The following is a 17,426-nucleotide window of genomic DNA, read 5'->3' as shown; positions in this document are numbered from 1 at the left end:
TATATATACAACGTTCCTTCGAGTGCGCTGAAAAGAGTTTATGCACATGCTTTAGGACTCTACTACCTTCCAGCCGGCTGTGTCACGTGACAGTCCCACAACAATAACAACTTGTGAATGTCCGGTTGGGTTCGTTACCGTACTGCTGGACAGTGGCTGACACTGATGGCTTCTCCTTTTCATTTCTAAGTGTAATAGAGATCTAAAAAGATGACACTAATATATATATATATGTATACATGCGACACGATTTTCCATACAAAAACAATAAATAACTTCAACCTGGAAATTTTACAATTCGATCGATCGATCCACATGCCAGCAGCAGCAGGGTTCAACAACAGCGTGCCTGTCGAAGATCATCCTCAGAACATCGGGACGTCCGAAATGCTGATCTCCATGTTTACACGGGTGAGTTGGATCTTGTGGCTGAATTTATGAAAAACATAGCAATCTACACTACAGCCAATCAGTCTAACGGGGAATTGGTTTCTGGAGCTGTCTGGTTTGGGCTCCAGGCCCATTTCGGGGCTTCATCTCACAAATGAGTTCTATATTTTTTATGTAGTAGGCTAGAATATGTTATAAACTGGGTTATGATTAGTTAGTCTGCCTATAATGTCTTGTGATCATACACATCTGATTTCGCATGCAATAAATGGAGAAGAGAGTAAGGGCAACAATAGGATGTTCTGTTAACTAAACAGAACCGCAGGACCTATGCCAGATGGGACTTAAGTCCACCACAGCTAAAACTGAGTCATCAAATTCTAGAAATGCAGCCTTTCAGTAGATGAGAGGTTGTTTATCTGTCTCTATTGTATTCACAAGGAAAGGTTTCGCTAAAGCAATTTCTCTAAATAATTGAATAAAGTTATTCCCTTGAAATCTGAAACAAATGTGAGACTTTTGAAAAAGGCGTCCTAGGCCTACCTCATGAACTATCTTATACCACTTCTAAATGTAAGCAGTCTGGTGGACAGTGTGATTCAGATTTAATATACATCTGCTCTGCTGCAGAACAAAGCTGTAAAACGGTAGTCTTCACAACTCACATCTACACATTTACAACTCCACTTAATCTTTTGGGGGGTTAATTGGAATCTATTTAACCAAGTGTAACAGAGGTCGTCTCAACCCTGCTACACAAGCACTCACTTGAAGTCCCCATTTCCTCTTGTGATCCTCATCATGTGTACTGTAATTTGTAAGTCTTTGCAGTTTCATATCTGAATCAGCACTCTACAAGCCAGGCTAACACGCATGATCCAGTGCCTAGATCTGACTACCCAGCCCAGTTGGTTAGTAAACCTCTGATTTCAACAGAGATTTTTTCATGTTTTCATCGACCCCATTTCAGTGTTATGACATGTTTGTGCGCTGGCTCAAGCACGTGTATATGCCTACTGATAAAAGCATGGATTTGGTTTGCTAGAATATCTTCAGCATTTGTGCAAGAACTCAATAGTTTGAGAAAGAGAACCATTACCGTCTCAGACGCCAGACTAGATGGAGTGACTATAATCTGAGTGGTTGTAAAGTGTGTTCATCTTTCAACTTTTAATGGTCAAGTTTTTTTTATAGATTTCAGGGGCACAATGGTTCACTGACTTTCTTGTGGACACAATAGTCGACTGGAGAAGTCACTATGGCAACAAGCGGTGGCTACTCTATAAACTCGGCCCCGGAGGACAAATCCGATGAGAACACACCCTTGCTGACAGGCAAAGGGCAGCAGACTGGACCCAAAGCAGGTAGGCCTACAGCACACCTGATTGAACCTGATCTTGTAATTTAACTCAAAGAGAAGCCTCAAGGGGATCACTCCATGTTGAAGAATAGCTGAAATTGTGTTATGTAATGATCCTATTGTTACATGCAATAGTGTGTGTAATTATTACATGTACTGGTAAACATATAATCATATGTTCATAAATTTTTCATACATTCATACATCAATCATACATTTTTGGGGGCAGCCGTGGCCTACTGGTTAGCACTTCGGCCCTATAACCGGAGGGTTGCCGGTTCGAACCTGACCAGTAGGCACGGCTGAAGTGCCCTTGAGCAAGGCACCTAACCCCTCACTGCTCCCTGAACGCCGCTGTTGATGCAGGCAGCTCACTGCGCGGGGATTAGTGTGTGCTTCACCTCACTGTGTGTACACTGTGTGCTGTGTGTGTTTCACTAATTCACGGATTGGGATAAATGCAGAGACCAAATTTCCCTCACGGGATCAAAAGAGTATATATACTTATATATATATATAAATGTGTTTGTGTCGTTCTGCTGATTGTATGTGTGTTCTTATCTTGTTTAACTGATGGTTAAGGGCATGCTACAGCTTGTGTGGAACAATGACACATTTTGTTTTCTATTAGAATATGATTGTGGGTTTTGTATCTGTGTCTGTCAGCTTCTCAGTGCTGCTCTGTGCGGTACAATCTGGCCATCCTTATGTTCTTCGGATTCGCTGTTGTCTACGGCCTCCGTGTCAATCTCAGTGTTGCAATGGTAGCCATGGTCAACAACACCAATCCTCAGCCTTCCCTAAACCACACTGTTGTTCAGGAATGCCCTGGACCCACCCCCAGCAAAGATAACACCACACAAACCCCAGACCAGCCAGATGGGGTAAGAAACTCATATTATATGATGGATATATAGATAGATTGATAGATAGATAGATACTTGTATTGCATTCATTGTGTCTACACTTGAGATAAATAAGTTTGTTTTTTCTTTTATCACAGACACATATATTGGTAGATGTTTTTTCTTTACCTTGACATGTTTCGAGGTATACTTCTGTCTTCATCAGAAGGACCTATCAGAAAAACCAAACTTATTGATAGATAGATACTTTATTGATCCCCAAGGGGAAATTCAAGGTCTTAGTAGCATACAGACATCACACACAACATGCACTTACAGCAGAAAAAAGTAATATATAAATAAATATATAAAAAAAAATGCACACACACACACACACATTGACACAGAGGGAAACCGTATTTACATATTCAAGATATTCATTTACATGCAAATGTGTCATTCATAAATTATAAACATGAATATTTTTCACTGGAAAGTTTCTCTGTGCCCTCACCGTCTTGTTCTCTCTCTCTCTCTCTCTCTCTCTCTATCTCTCTCTCTCAATCTCTCTTTCCATCCTCATACATTTTATTTGTTATCAGACCCCTCGGTTTCTGTGGGACTCGGAGACTCAGGGCATGTTGCAGGGGGCATTTTTCTTTGGCTACCTGTTGACCCAGATCCCTGGCGGGTACCTGGCCGGGCGCTTTGGGGGAAGCTTGTTTCTGGGGGGCGGCGTGCTGGGGACGGCGGCCTTGACACTTCTGACCCCACTGGCCGCGGAGATGGGGGCCTACTGGCTGTTCGCTCTCAGAGCACTTGAGGGATTTGGAGAGGTGAGTTGGGAATGTGCATTTCTATTGTGTGCAACCTTATGTTTTTCCCACTGCCTAGTTGTTTGTGAAATCTAACTTCTACCCTGTAAAGTGGTAAAGAGATATCTTTAGGAAATACAATGTCTTATTTGTCGTTTGCTGCGTTTTGTCAGTGCTATTGTACAATGCCTGAATCAGACTAATCCTTGAATTTGTATACCACAAACTGTTTTATACCATATTTAGTATATCTACATAAAATAGTATTTCATCCTCATAGTTGTCACGAACATTTATACATCTGTTCCATGCATCCAGGATTAATGTACCTCCTAAACTACGTTGTCTATTTGATTTATTGTCTCTTTAGATGAGACAGGTGAGGTTTAGATTTTTTTACCAGATGTGGTGTGACTGTTCTGTTGTAGAGGGTGAGAAGGGTCTGTTGACATGTGACTGCTCTGCTATAGGGGGTGACATTTCCTGCTATGATGGCCATGTGGGCGCGCTGGGCACCCCCTCTGGAGAGGTCACGGCTCATATCCTTGTCAGGTGCGGGAGCGAGCTTTGGGGCGTTTGCAGCGCTCCCCCTCACCGGCTTCATCTGCCATGCGCTGGGATGGCCCGCCGTCTTCTACTGTTGTGGTAAGAAACACAAACTGTACACCACAACCACATGCAGACATCTTTACACACAATGACCCTCATTTATCAATCAACCGTAGAAACCAGTGCAGATCTGAGCTCAGGAATTATCTTACAACAGGGCTCATGTGTGATTCATGAAACGTTCCAGCATAAGAATTAATGGGTGTTGGTAAATGTGGTGGCTGAAAACAAGTGTAATTCAAATATGACGACCATACAGATTCTCATTTTAGAGGCCTCACCCCTAGAATTTCAAAATGCAGATCCATAATACATCCAAAACAGAATATTTTCAGACCTCAAGATAGCCAAGGTATAAGTAAGTATAAGTATATATACTTTTTTAATTTGGTCTCTGCATTTAACCCAATCGGTGAATTAGTGAAACAGCACACAGTGTACACACAGTGAGGTGAAGCACACACTAATCCTGGCACAGTGAGCTGCCTGCTACAATGGCGGCGCTCGGGGAGCAGTGAGGGGTTAGGTGCCTTGCTCAAGGGCACTTCATCCGCGGCCCACTGGTCGGGGCTCGAACCAGCAACCCTCCGGTTACAAGTCCAGAGTGCTAACCAGTGGGCCACGGTGACGTTGCCAGTACAGTTAAACCAGTTAGTTTTGGCAGTCAGAAAAGTGGCATTAAAGGAAGTTGGGAAAGTATGGGGAAGTGAACCAGACAATATCAGAACACCTCAGAACACCTCATGTGCTGCTACCAAAACCACAACCATATAACACGTCATTTCTCCCTGGAGGACAGCGTATTTTTTTATGCACAAGAAAACAAAACACGTTTTTCAAAATAAACTCATTTTTTATCAACGAAAGTAATTCTGTCCACTTGCCTTAATGGGTATCCAGCAGCCAACATTATGTAAAGTATGCTACAAATGTGCAGGAAAAGTCTTTTGTTCAATAAACTATTTTCCATTGAATATAACACTACACGTTCCAATCTTTGCATTTACTCTACTCAAAAAACTTGGGTACATAAGTTGATACTTGACATGAGATTTGAACGATTTGAGCACAGCCACCACTCACATGCAGATAGATAAATGTCAACCTTTGCATGGAAATGACCGTACGTCTATCCTACGCCTGTTAGTACATTCGTTTCGTAAATGAGGGCCACTGTCTGCACTGCTTTTTCCTGTTACTTAGGTGAGACATCACTATACACACTCTACAGTTCTGCACACTACTGCTGCAGTTTGTACACCAGCAAACACACATCAAGCATAGATTCACTCACCTTATGGGTCTGCCAACTGTTTTCTATAGCTGTCCCAACATATGGCATCTCACATTTCTCACTGTTTTCTGTGGTCTAGGAGGTGCCGGCTGTGTCTGGGCTCTTTTCTGGTTCCTCCTGGTGTCTGATGACCCTCGGACACACTCTCGGATCAGCGAGCTTGAGAAAAACTACATTACCCAGTCTATTGGCTCTCAGGTACCGCCGCCACCTTCCTTTGTCTCTGTCCTCCTCCCAATCTCTCATTCTCCTTGTCCTCTTTTTATCTTTCTTTTCTATTGTTATCTTACCCATATATTCTTCCGTATCTCTCCTTCTGTTTATCTTCTTGGTTTTCATCTCTTTTTCTCTCCATCTTCACCACCTCTCTCTCTCTCTCTCTCTCTCTTCAATCTATCTTATCAATCTTGTTTTTTCTGCCCATGTCTCCCATTGTCCGTTTGCGTTTCCTATTCTCTCCCAGGGAAGTGCCCATGGATGGTATGTGCCCCTCCTGCCCATGTTGTTGTCTGTGCCGCTGTGGGCCATTATTGTCTCTCAGATGTGTGCTAACTGGTCCTACTACACCCTTCTGACCTCTTTACCCACATATATGGACACGGTGCTGCACTTTGACCTGCGACAGGTGAGTTCACACATAATGTGAAGCTATGTATGTACACTACCAGTCAAAAGTTTGGACACACCAACTCTCAAATTTATGTAATATATGTCTTCTTTATCTTTATTTATCTGAGTAGGTAGTTATTATTATGAAATAGCCCACATGGATTCATTTTGTAAGCAAACAAAACGTGTAAATAAAGCTACATTTTCAATATTTTACATTTTTCAAGGTACAGACCTTTTGCTCAGTCTCTCAACCAACTTTATAAAATCAGCTGGAATGGATTTCCAACAGCCTTGATGGATTTCCCATACATTGTGAGCATTTGTTAGCTGCTGGTCTTTCATTGATTTTTTTATCTGCAAAGTTGTCACAGAGGTAAACAGTGAAGAATATGAAATGTGGCGCATAGAAATAATATATTTCTAGAGACATTTGTCTTCTGCCATGCTTTGGATGTAGTAGATATTGTTGTACTATGTAGTACAAAAAAAAGAATAAAATAAAAAAAAGCTATGAATAAATGTGTGTGTGTGTCCAAACATTTGGCTGGTAGTGTATGTATGTGTGTGTTTGTTTGTTTATGTGTGTGTGTTTGTTTGCAAAGCAAGATGTAATGTTTTATTTATATGCTTGTTTTTTTCCTTTCAAACAGAACTCATTCCTCTCTGCGCTGCCTTATCTGGGAGGCTTGGTGTTCTCGGCTCTATCCGGTGTACTAGCAGACTTTCTCCTGGAGAGGGAGCTGCTGAGCACCACAGCAGTACGCAAGATCTTCACAGTTATAGGCATGACAAGTTTCCTTACAGTTCACAGAGCATTTAATTCCTGTATTTATTCATAATCACATTTACATTCACACACATGTGATTGTCCAGCTGTGTGAGTCTTATGTTCTTTATTTTTTTCTGCTGTTTTCAGCACACATACACACACACACACACACACACACACACACACACATGTACCCACAGAAATAGCTCTGTATTCTCTCAAATCTGCTGCATTTGGTACAGTTCTAAGACCATCCAAATACATGAATATGTGATTAATTCTGGCATGTCCCTACAGGTTTGCTGTTACCTGCTGCGTTCCTGGTTGCCGTAGGCTTTGTGGGATGCAGTGGCATGCTGGCGGTTACGTTCTTGACTGTCTCCTCAACCATAGGGGGCTTCAGTGCAGCTGGAGTCTTCATTAACCAAATCGACATAGCCCCACGGTGAGGAGCCTTACCTTATTATTAGCTAGCTGCTAATTTCAAATATAGACAGGAGATATGTTACATTCCTGCTATAGGTAGGGGATTTCACACAGCTGCCAATTAACAGCCAAGATAATTTACCGTCAAAACCAAAATCACTAACAGTATCAAGCAGGCCCCTTCCTACAGTAGGCGTTTCATTGAGTTAGGCCCACGACACCTCCAGAAGGCTCAACAGTGGTATCTGGCGTCCCAGATTCAACCACCTCCACAATGAGTCCCAGTACAAAGTCCACTAACATATGAGTTCACTATCAAATTACCCGCTAGTATTTAACCCTCCTGCCCTCCTCCCCTGCTCCTGTGGACCTGCCGCCCCTTCAGCAGAATGTCACACTGAAATCAGATGTGGAAAATCCTGAATCCTAACCAGGGGGATTTTAGCAGATCAGGGGCTGGCCAACAGATGCCAGTGAATCAGAACCAGACTCCTTCCAGTAAACTGTTACTTGAGTCCTCTGTAGGACAACAGACACATTTAGTATAAGTATACTCTTTTGATCCTGTGAGGGAAATTTGGTCTCTGCATTTATCAATCCGTGAATTAGTGAAACACACACAACACACAGTGTACACACACAGTGAGGTGAAGCACACACTAACCACGGACCAGTTAGCTGCTACAGCGGCGCTCGGGGAGCAGTGAGGGGTTAGGTGCCTTACTCATAGGCACTTCAGCCGTGGATGTGGGCATGGGAGAGCACTGCTCAACCACTTACCACGCCCACATTTTTCCTACTGGGTCAGGGGTCGAACCGGCAACCCTTCGGTTACAAGCCCGAATTCCTAACCAGTAGGCCACGGCTGCCCCAAATCCAAAAAACATTTGGAGTTGTTCATCTACAGTACCAGCAGACACTGTAGAGCAGCTGAAGCACAGGTAGGGGATGCTCACTACAGCATGTGAGCACAAGTAGGGGATGCTCACAACAGCATGTGAGCACAGGTAGGGCATGCTCACTACAGCATGAGAGCACAGGTAGAGGATGCACAGGTAGGGGATGCTCACTACAGCATGTGAGCACAGGTAGGGCATGCTCACTACAGCATGTGAGCATCGGGGATGCTCACTACAGCATGTGAGCACAGGTAGGGGATGCTCACTACAGCATGTGAGCACAGGTAGGGCATGCTCACTACAGCATGTGAGCACAGGTAGGGCATGCTCACTACAGTATGTGAGCCTCCTGGGGATCAAAGTCAGTGGTGTTGGTGTGGTCCTGAGCCATACATACAGCTCGGGGGAACTTAGTGGAAGTAAAGGAAGACAGAGACATTTCTTTGACATCACAATTTTGGACATTTGCTATGTTAGACGTGATGGCAATATATTATCAATATATTAAGAGCTTCTCTTACTGGAAATGACTCCTAAGTTAATGATTTTACCTCCAATGAGATCACAGAGGGAATTTCTGTATTGACTTGGTGAACTTTGAACCTTGTACTTTGACCTACTTCCATTTGTTGAAGACTGTTGTGAACTGCACTGTGCCTCTTCCTTTTTAAGTACTTTAGTACAAGTTTTTTTATTATTATTTTTTTTTTATTTGTTAAGAGTAAACATTCAAAAGTGAAATGGTAACATGGTAACAATTTTACAATAGTTTTATACTGTAAATAATTAAGACTTAAGAGAAGTATACTTGTGCCATTATGCATCAGTCATATTAAGCACGTCTAGATGTTTTACAGTGTGTGTCAGTGTGTGTGTGTACCCATGTGTTTGTCTGTGTGTGTGTGTGTGTGTGTGTGCTTGCTTGTGTGTGTGTGTGTGTGTGTGTTTGTGTGTGTGTGTGTGTGTGTGTGTGTGTGTGTGTGTGTGTGTGTGCGTGCGCCAGTGTATCTGACCATGTGCAAACTTATATGCACTACCAGTGTGTGTGTGTGTGTGTGTGTGTGTGTCTGTACATATTTGTTTGCACTGCCAGTGTGAATGTGTGTGTGCCAGTGTATCTGACCATGTCCAAACTTCAGTGCACATCAATTGTTTGTGTGTGTGTGTGTGTGTGTGTGTGTGTGTGTGTGTACGTACAAATTTATGTTCACTACCAGTGTGCCTGTGTGTGTCTTTTTTTCTCAGTCTGTCTGTCTCTTTATATCCAATTTCCCCTCACACTTTCATTCTCTCTCTCCAGCTACGCGGGAATGCTGCTAGGGATCACCAACACATTTGGGACCATTCCGGGAGTCCTCGCACCCATTGCTGTTGGTCACCTGACCAAAGATGTAAGATTTATTAGCAATATCAATATCTGTCATGGTCACTGTCCAATGTCCCTTGTTTGTCATGTTTGTAACTAACTATGAAGCTATCGAACACACTTAATGGATCGGCATCATCTGAGGTGCGTTAAAGCAGTGGCAAACGTTTGTGGTGAACATGTTTTCTTTGAACAGTTAAATTTGAACGATTTGGTGTTAACATTCCATTGTGACAGTAATTACATGGTTACCTTCATCAAGCTCACGACCAGTTCCACTGTATGTTCGCGTAGAACTACTCCGCGGACTGTTTGCAATTCGAAAACTAAAGGCAAACGGAAAACTGTTCGTCAACGTTTGCAAACGTTCGCCTATGTTTGCGAATTTGAACACACCTCAGATCTCTGTCATGCAGCTACTGTGATGACAGCATTGACCAATCTAGTGCTTAGAGACGCATGTGAGGCTATGAAGCACAATAGCATTGACATATCATTTTGTGTGAGCCAAATTCATCCCTGACAACCTCTGGCTTGGGTTATAGATGAGCATTGACAGTTCAATGTAAATGAATCCAAGACACTTGTATGAAATTTGTAATGTAGACGTTTTTTCTGACTGTGATCCAATCACTGAAAATGCATGGCAGTGGTTATCTGTGAAAGGAATCTCACTGTTGACCCTCAAAGACTTTGAGGTCTGTTGCAGGGTTTGTGAGGGCTTTAGACTGTCCCACTGTTAAATTGTGAAGTGCATGAGGGGTTGATCACAGACTTTCTTAGCCCTTTCTGTAAGTCGGCATTTCCGCAGACTTTATCTTAGGGAATTACCATCGATTCATAGCTCTGTGATGTGAAACAAAGGTTTAACTGTAGGGGAAGCCTGGAAACTCAGTAAACATGTTATAAAACTGCTATAAAATGAAAATGGTAGTAGTATGCAACATGGTCTCTTTCATTTAACCTGATATGTCGCAGGTGCTGTCCCATTCCTGTTAACCTGTTGAGGAGTACGGTCACAAATATGTGATTAGAATGTTCGCAATCCGAGAGTTCCATATTATGATGCGACAACTACCCTCAGAGATTTTCCCCATAGACTGTATAAAGAACACTGAAACTATAGATCGTTTGCGTAGAATTCTAGAAGGAACCAGGAAAATAATTCACTCCTCAACATCCTTTTGAGCCCTTACAACCTCTCAAACTCAATCACTTACCAGCTGGTGTCAGTTAAGTCTAGGGATTCAGGGCTTATCATTAGGGGTGGGGGGTATTGAGATTCAGTGAGCATCCTCAGTCTTTACCTCTGACTTGTCCCATCCCCTTTCTCTTATGTGCTTCTCCACAGCACACCCTGCTGGGCTGGAGGAGCGTGTTCTGTGTGTCGGCTGTTGTGAGTGCCTTTGGAGCACTCGTCTTCACTCTCTTTGGCAGTGGAAAAATCCAGAGCTGGGCGGTTCTTACAGAGACACACACTGAAGGAGAGGAGTCTCCATGTGGCAGTGACCCATAACAGTACCCTTACACGGTGACACAACCACACACTCACTGAATTATTGTGTGCTTTTGATTTGTGTGTGTGTGTGCGTGTGCGTGTGTTTTTTACAGAACATTTGATCAATGCAAGAAAATATTCCAAAGGCCTTACTTTGATGATGTTTACAGATGATATTAATCTGCAAAACAATTTTCAATTTTTCTTTTTCTATTATATTTCTTATATGTAATTTTTCACTAGGAAGTATTTTAGTAACTATGTGATTTCAAAGCAACAATACATTCCGGATTTGCAAGGGGAATAGTACACAAATATTCTGGAACTTGTTTATATAAGTAACTGTGATTTTAAAGCAACAATACATTCCGGATTTGCAAAGGGGAATAGTACACAAATATTCTGGAACTTGTTTATATCATTTTTTTATGTGAGAATGTTTACACATGGTGAACCACTGGCAATTATTTACCTTCTGAATGTGGTCCAAGCGTACAAGTAGTTCCCACACCTTTGATCACTGTTGAGCCTTCTTAATAATATACAACCGTGCAATGAAAAGTGCAATCACATGTTATATTTTTCTCAAACATTGGTCTGACTCTGCCTTGTTTGCCATTTTTTCAACTATTGTCAAAAAATGTGGTAATTTAATATTGTGCATCTATATTCTACATTTAGAATTTTTATTTGTGGAAAATGCCTGAAGTAAAATACAGTGATGCAAAATGAAACATCATTGACTGAAGCTGAAGCTTGATGTGCTTTAATTGTTGAAAACAATTGATTTCTTGCAAACACATCACCCTTATTACCACCCCTGGCAATTATAAGTAAAAATGAGAAACTAGCTTCATTCATCTACAGTTTTCTCTATGGAAAAAATCATCAAGAAAAACATGCATGTACCACAGTTATGTGCACCCCTGGAAATTCAAGCTAATCAGAATGTCTACACCTTTCAAGCAGTAATCCATGTTGAGGTATAAAAACAAGGTCAGGAAATGGCTTAAAAAATATCACTCACCTGATGCCTATATCTACAGTCAATACAATAATTACTCTGGAACTGTGACAAACTTGCTTGGATAGGGACCCATGGACAGAGAGTAGGATGGTAAGAGAGACGGAGAAATCCAGAAGGAAAACTGTTCCAGAGTTACTCATCAAACTCATCAGATGTGACCTCCATGCAAAAAGATTATTTTGAAGGCAAGCCAAGAAAAAAACTTGTAAAATAATGTGTAATTAAATGTAAATGAAATGAAATGAAAAATGTAATGGAAAAAATTGAGAATTTTGTAACAAACATTTGAGTTGTACATACATTGACTAAACTGAAAAGAACCCTGTTTCTATATGGGTTTGTAAGGTTGTGGGGCTATTTTTCCTCAAAGGCTTGTTACCAATAGAATGCAATTATAAGCCTCATGCAATACCTGGACATTTTAAATAGAAAACTTGGGTCATGATTAGATCATCCAACAATCATTGGTCCAAAGCATTTACAGATCAACATAAACCTTACTTGACTGAATGCAAAATTAAGCTCAGTCCCCTGATCTGAACTTGAAAAGTGGGGTGTGTTGTAATGGCACAAGAGAAGAGGAATTTGGATGGTCCGGAGAGATTTTGTAAAGGTGAACCTCAAATCCCCTTCTTTGTATTCTTCCTCTTTAAGACTAGCGAAGAGCAAGGGCAACGGGATTACAAAGAGGGGTACCAGTAGCCTAATTGTGACATATGTTAGCAAACACATATTTCTTATTTGTTAAAACAATTATTTCTTGATGCTGTTTTTTCCCGAATAAATTTGCTTCCCTTCAAAGTTGGATTGTTCCTCATTGTTTTCAGTTTGAGACTAGGATATAGCAATAGATTTGTTTATACCTCTTTTTAACTCAACTTTAGGGGTGCCAATAAGAAGGTTCTAGTATACTTTAGTTACAATGCACAGAATGATTAGATGGTCATAGAGTTGAAATTGTTCACTCTTGACTGAATATATACATAAATCTCATCAATAGTTGTGGGTGTAAAGTAGTCCTCTATAATTCATTTTCACAATGAGAAGCCTGTTTCTACCAATCAGTAGAGTCAGTACCATAAGTAGCCTAACTAAACTAATCTTAGCTCACCTAAACAATACTAGATCTTCTTTTTTTATTATTATTTATTTATTGTGACCTTGTGCACAAAAACCACATTGTGCTAGAACATTTTGACTCCTGAAAAGGGGGGAGGTTTTTTTTTTTGCTAATGACCTAGTGATAAACAGTGTGGGCTACCTCCAACCACATGGCATGGACAGTCTTTTGTAATTGTGTGAGGCTTGCAAGCCTTTTATCCATGGCTCAGATACTCGCTGCCATCCCGTGCCATAAACCCCCAGCAGAGGGCGCAAGAGGAAATCATGGAGCGCATGGAACAGATTTCCTTCAGGTTTATGCAGTTGCATCAGACAGATCGACTAGAATGTTATGGAGTCAAAATAGGGTCTTTAATATTGAGAGCTTGTGAAAAGATGTTCACATGTATAATAAAGTTTTGCAGCTGTGCAAAAGAAGTTCTGCATGTGCAAAGAAATTTCGTACCTGTAGAAATATTTTGTACATATGTAAAAAAAATATGTAGGCCTACCTACCTGTAGAAATATTATGTACTTGTGTGAAAGAAATGTGTATCTGTAGAAATGTTTTGTACATATGTGGGGGGAAATGCGGATCTGTAAAAATACTTTGTACACGTGTGGAAAAAATATGTACCTGCACAAATACTTTGTACGTGTGTCAATCACCTACGCGACGCTACGCGATGCTTTTCTGCGCTACACTGAAAGTACGAGGTACGAGCTTGTGAACGGACTTTTGACACTAATTTTACTGCCTTTCTGAAGAGCCAATCAACACATTGCTTACTGCCAACCAATCAGCGTTCCCCACCGATCACCCAGATTTTGCCGCTAAACCACAGATCTAGTTATTAAAACTGGTGGTAACAGCAAGGGCAGATAGGTCGTAACATTTGTAAATGAACACCCATAAGTATTTCTGGACTAAAATATTACAAAGCGATTTGATTACTTTATTTGTCATGCTTTTATCAGTTGTAACATAGTCAAAACGTTAAGAATATCATACCAGAACATGAAATAATAACTGTAGCTGCCATAGCTATCCTAGCTGACGTTTATCGTAGCTCATAGTGCTAGGGCTAATGTAACTCGTCAGTTTGTACGTTGCCCAGCGAATAAATAGGCTTAATTCTTACATGTCTTAAGTTAAAGAATTGAAAGAAATAGGAAATAAAGAAAACGCTTGAACGGGTTTATCCATTTACATTCAGATCTTGCCATAGACTTTGCCTAAGCGCTTGCTTGCTTGGTTGTCTACCTTCCTGTTCAGTCTGACGAGATAACCATGTGGTTGAAATACCCCCCAAACACAAAGAAAACAAAACAAAATTTACCTATGTAAGAAAATGGGATGTTGTATTCCAAGCAATAAACCAACAGTCCTGGAAGGGCATTACTATGGTTAAATCTCACTATAACCTCCTAGCTGTGGATATCCCATTACAACCCATTCATTTGATTCGTCTTTTTTGCCGTCCACTATTATAGGCTTGCAAAGGGCGATAAAATAAACGTTCTCATATCAAATAATAATAGCAGATAAACATACATGTGTGTACAGTATTACTGTTTATAATCATGAATGACACCTGAACTCCATGAACCATGCAGAACTCCTTTTGCAAAACTTTATTACACATGTGAACATCTTTTCACAAGCTCTTAATATTAAAGACCCTATTTTGACTCTATGTCTTTGGGATTATTTTAATTCCGAAACATTAAGTTACTTGACTTCAAGTTATCTTTCTACGTTCAGATTTGTCTATCTTTTGGCCCAATGACTATAGGCCTATACTGTATTTATTTATATTTTGTCCAGATTTGGCAATTCCTCGAGTGCAGCCTACACTGGATAAATTTGATAGTTCAAGTGTAGCAATTTCTCAAATTCACTCGTAATAACAATGGTAGCCTATATACTAGGCTATACCAATTATGTGCCTCACAGCCCACATAATTGTGACCCACAAACACCATTACATTTGAATTAGATTTGTCAACAAGTTCCTGAATTCCACAACTTTATGGCAGTTACAAAACATACAACAGCATAGAGTTGGCTAGAATTTAAGGGGTGAACCATGACATTACCTCAAGCCTGGCTGTTCTGACAGAGAGCTTTCTCACAATTTTCAAATGTCTTTGAATTTGTCTAGGCTAGGTCCCTCAACAGGTTATGCTATATAACCTAGCAAAGTAGGTTATTATACAACATTTTCTTTTAATTAGTAGCCTAAGGATTGGCATAACATTTTCATACAACCTTGTGGCAGGCCTAGATTTGTTTTTCAAGCCAAAGTTAAGGCTTTTCAAGGTTTTTCAAGCCAAAGTTCAGTTGCCTAAAATAGAGGAATAAGAAATGAATTTCATTTGTGAGAAGAAATTTTGATAAAAGCAACATCTAACCAACAATGGCATACGATTCTAAAGATCTTGCATTGGTTCAGTTTAAATTTATTTAGACAACAGGCTTATAAATCAAGTAGGATAGAATATTGTGGTAAGCATATGTGGTGTCTTTATTTCTGCAAAGTGCAACCAGTCAAAGGCTGTCTGTAATATCAAACAAACACAGCAAGTATAGCTTTCATGATTTTATTCTTTGACAATTCATTTGGCCAATATAGGCCTATGACTGTAGACTACATTCAACATGTTTGGAATGAAAAAGATTATTTAACTGTATTTTGCTACTGGAAAACAGGAAAACAGGTGATGAGAAACAGAACTATTGGGTTACTATGAGATTCAACCAGACTGGAATGAGGAGATTTGAAAAGAAATGAATGAAAATGGCATTGTGTGAATGGCCCAAGGCTTTGTTATGCCTTTTCATTCGTATTTCCATTCAGCCTTCCCCCTTCTTCTCCAACAAATTGTTGTCTTGGGTCCATTTGCATTGAAGCTTTGCATTCACACCGTTAAGTGCTAGACATACACCCTGTAGTGTAGATTATTCCGCCTGCTACCCCCTACCTGAGACTGGAAGAACAAGGTAAGACAGTGTTGTCATCAACTGGGTGTCACCTGAATATCTGAATAAAGCACTATCTCATCAAGTGTGATTAAATTCATGGGGGGGGGGGGGGGGGGTAGCAAAATGTTATCTGCTGCTTTATCTATTGCCATTCTATTGCATGCTAAGTTGGTGCATACCTAAAATATTTTTTACAAATTGTTTACAGGATCTGTGAGTCAGTGTTGTCATCTGATTAACATCTGTTATGTTTGTGTCCCTTACATATTAATAGTAGGAAAGCTCTTCACTCCTTACACTGTTAATAATACAACTGTGAATTCAACTGAAGATCAGATAGTGGTTTGTCAGTAATCTCTGGGTGAATTCTGCTGGAGCAGCCAGTTTGACTCTCCACTTTCTGTCCTGAATGGAGAGTGTGCCAAATGTTTAGCTAGCTAGTAATTCTGCAGTGTCCATTTGTCTATGGAGGGAGAGGTAGACCAGCAGCATGACTCAACAAAGTGACTGGCTGCCAGGGTGTGACTGTCAAGTGCTGCTCCTACCCCTCCCCCCAACACGTCTGAAATAGCTGCCCAACCGTCACTGGGAAAGATTATGAACATTAAAGACCTTGTTAGCATTAACAGCACTGCCCGAATCTAGAGTTTTAATATGGAAGATCCTGTCAGCGTTAGCATAGACACGTTTAATCTGAGGTCTGTAAGGATACTGCAGCTGTGGTGAGAGAGGGAGTGTGAAAGCAAATGAGTCATGAGTCTCTCATCACAGAAATGCTTCTGAACAAAGGTTGCATCAGACCTGTTGGTAACTCTGGGACAAAGACTGGCATAGGATAAATGCATATGTAAAAGACTGTATGTGTTTCTAGGGGGTGGGGGTTTCTTCCAGGGGGGCTATGCTAACAGACCCTCTTTATTTTCTTCAGTTTGAGAGAAGATGTGAGAGGCACAGAGAGCAAGACAGAGTGTGTCTATGAATGTGTGTTGATGTACCTGGAGACTGACCCCTCAAGGTTTCTAGGAGCCAGTGCTCTCATGCTCAGATGATTCCCTTACAGTAAAGCTTCCTCATCCCTCAGCCCTGCACTTCCTCTCCCTGTCCCTGCATCCTGTAGCCTTCCACAACAAGATGGTTTGAGAAGCTTAATCACAGGGAGGTGTGCTGAAGACTCCAGGGCCATCTGAATATACAGAGATGAATTAATTAATATTCTTGTAAAGCTATACAAGAGCTGGGAACTACTGTAAAATCATCATAACATCTAATGAAGTTAGTTTCACAGTAAAATAAAATAAAGTAAATGTAAAAACGTACCTGACTGACTTGTCATTGTCAGTGTACAATCTACATCAGTAGTTGTTCATTACACTTACTGCCCTAATATAAAAATAAAATAGCCTGCACAGGCCTACACTATGACAACCCA

At 40.8% G+C, this 17,426-nt stretch overlaps 1 protein-coding gene across 1 annotated transcript; it reads left to right on the top strand.

Moving 5' to 3' along the window:
* The first annotated feature begins 98 nt into the window (after positions 1-98).
* Positions 99-12,715, top strand: si:ch1073-513e17.1 (sialin). The gene is made up of 12 exons (XM_042076034.1): positions 99-411; positions 1,213-1,301; positions 1,585-1,754; positions 2,417-2,634; positions 3,198-3,431; positions 3,881-4,055; positions 5,393-5,511; positions 5,777-5,938; positions 6,576-6,708; positions 6,992-7,139; positions 9,320-9,410; positions 10,737-12,715. The coding sequence occupies exons 3-12, from the start codon at positions 1,649-1,651 to the stop codon at positions 10,899-10,901; spliced, it is 1,551 nt and encodes a 516-aa protein (XP_041931968.1). The 5' UTR covers positions 99-411; positions 1,213-1,301; positions 1,585-1,648; the 3' UTR covers positions 10,902-12,715.
* The last annotated feature ends 4,711 nt before the right edge of the window (positions 12,716-17,426 follow it).

Source organism: Alosa sapidissima, chromosome 21, assembly GCF_018492685.1.
Source record: "Alosa sapidissima isolate fAloSap1 chromosome 21, fAloSap1.pri, whole genome shotgun sequence".
NCBI classification, from domain to species: domain Eukaryota; kingdom Metazoa; phylum Chordata; class Actinopteri; order Clupeiformes; family Clupeidae; genus Alosa; species Alosa sapidissima.
This window is presented reverse-complemented; position numbering and strand designations above follow the sequence as displayed.

Bases quoted from the DNA above. Each gene is read 5' to 3' on its own strand.
- si:ch1073-513e17.1 (XM_042076034.1), top strand. From the start codon at position 1,649: ATGGCAACAAGCGGTGGCTACTCTATAAACTCGGCCCCGGAGGACAAA. The intron at 4,056-5,392 runs GTAAGAAACACA...TCTGTGGTCTAG, and splicing joins CGCCGTCTTCTACTGTTGTG to GAGGTGCCGGCTGTGTCTGG. The intron at 7,140-9,319 runs GTGAGGAGCCTT...CTCTCTCTCCAG, and splicing joins CAAATCGACATAGCCCCACG to CTACGCGGGAATGCTGCTAG.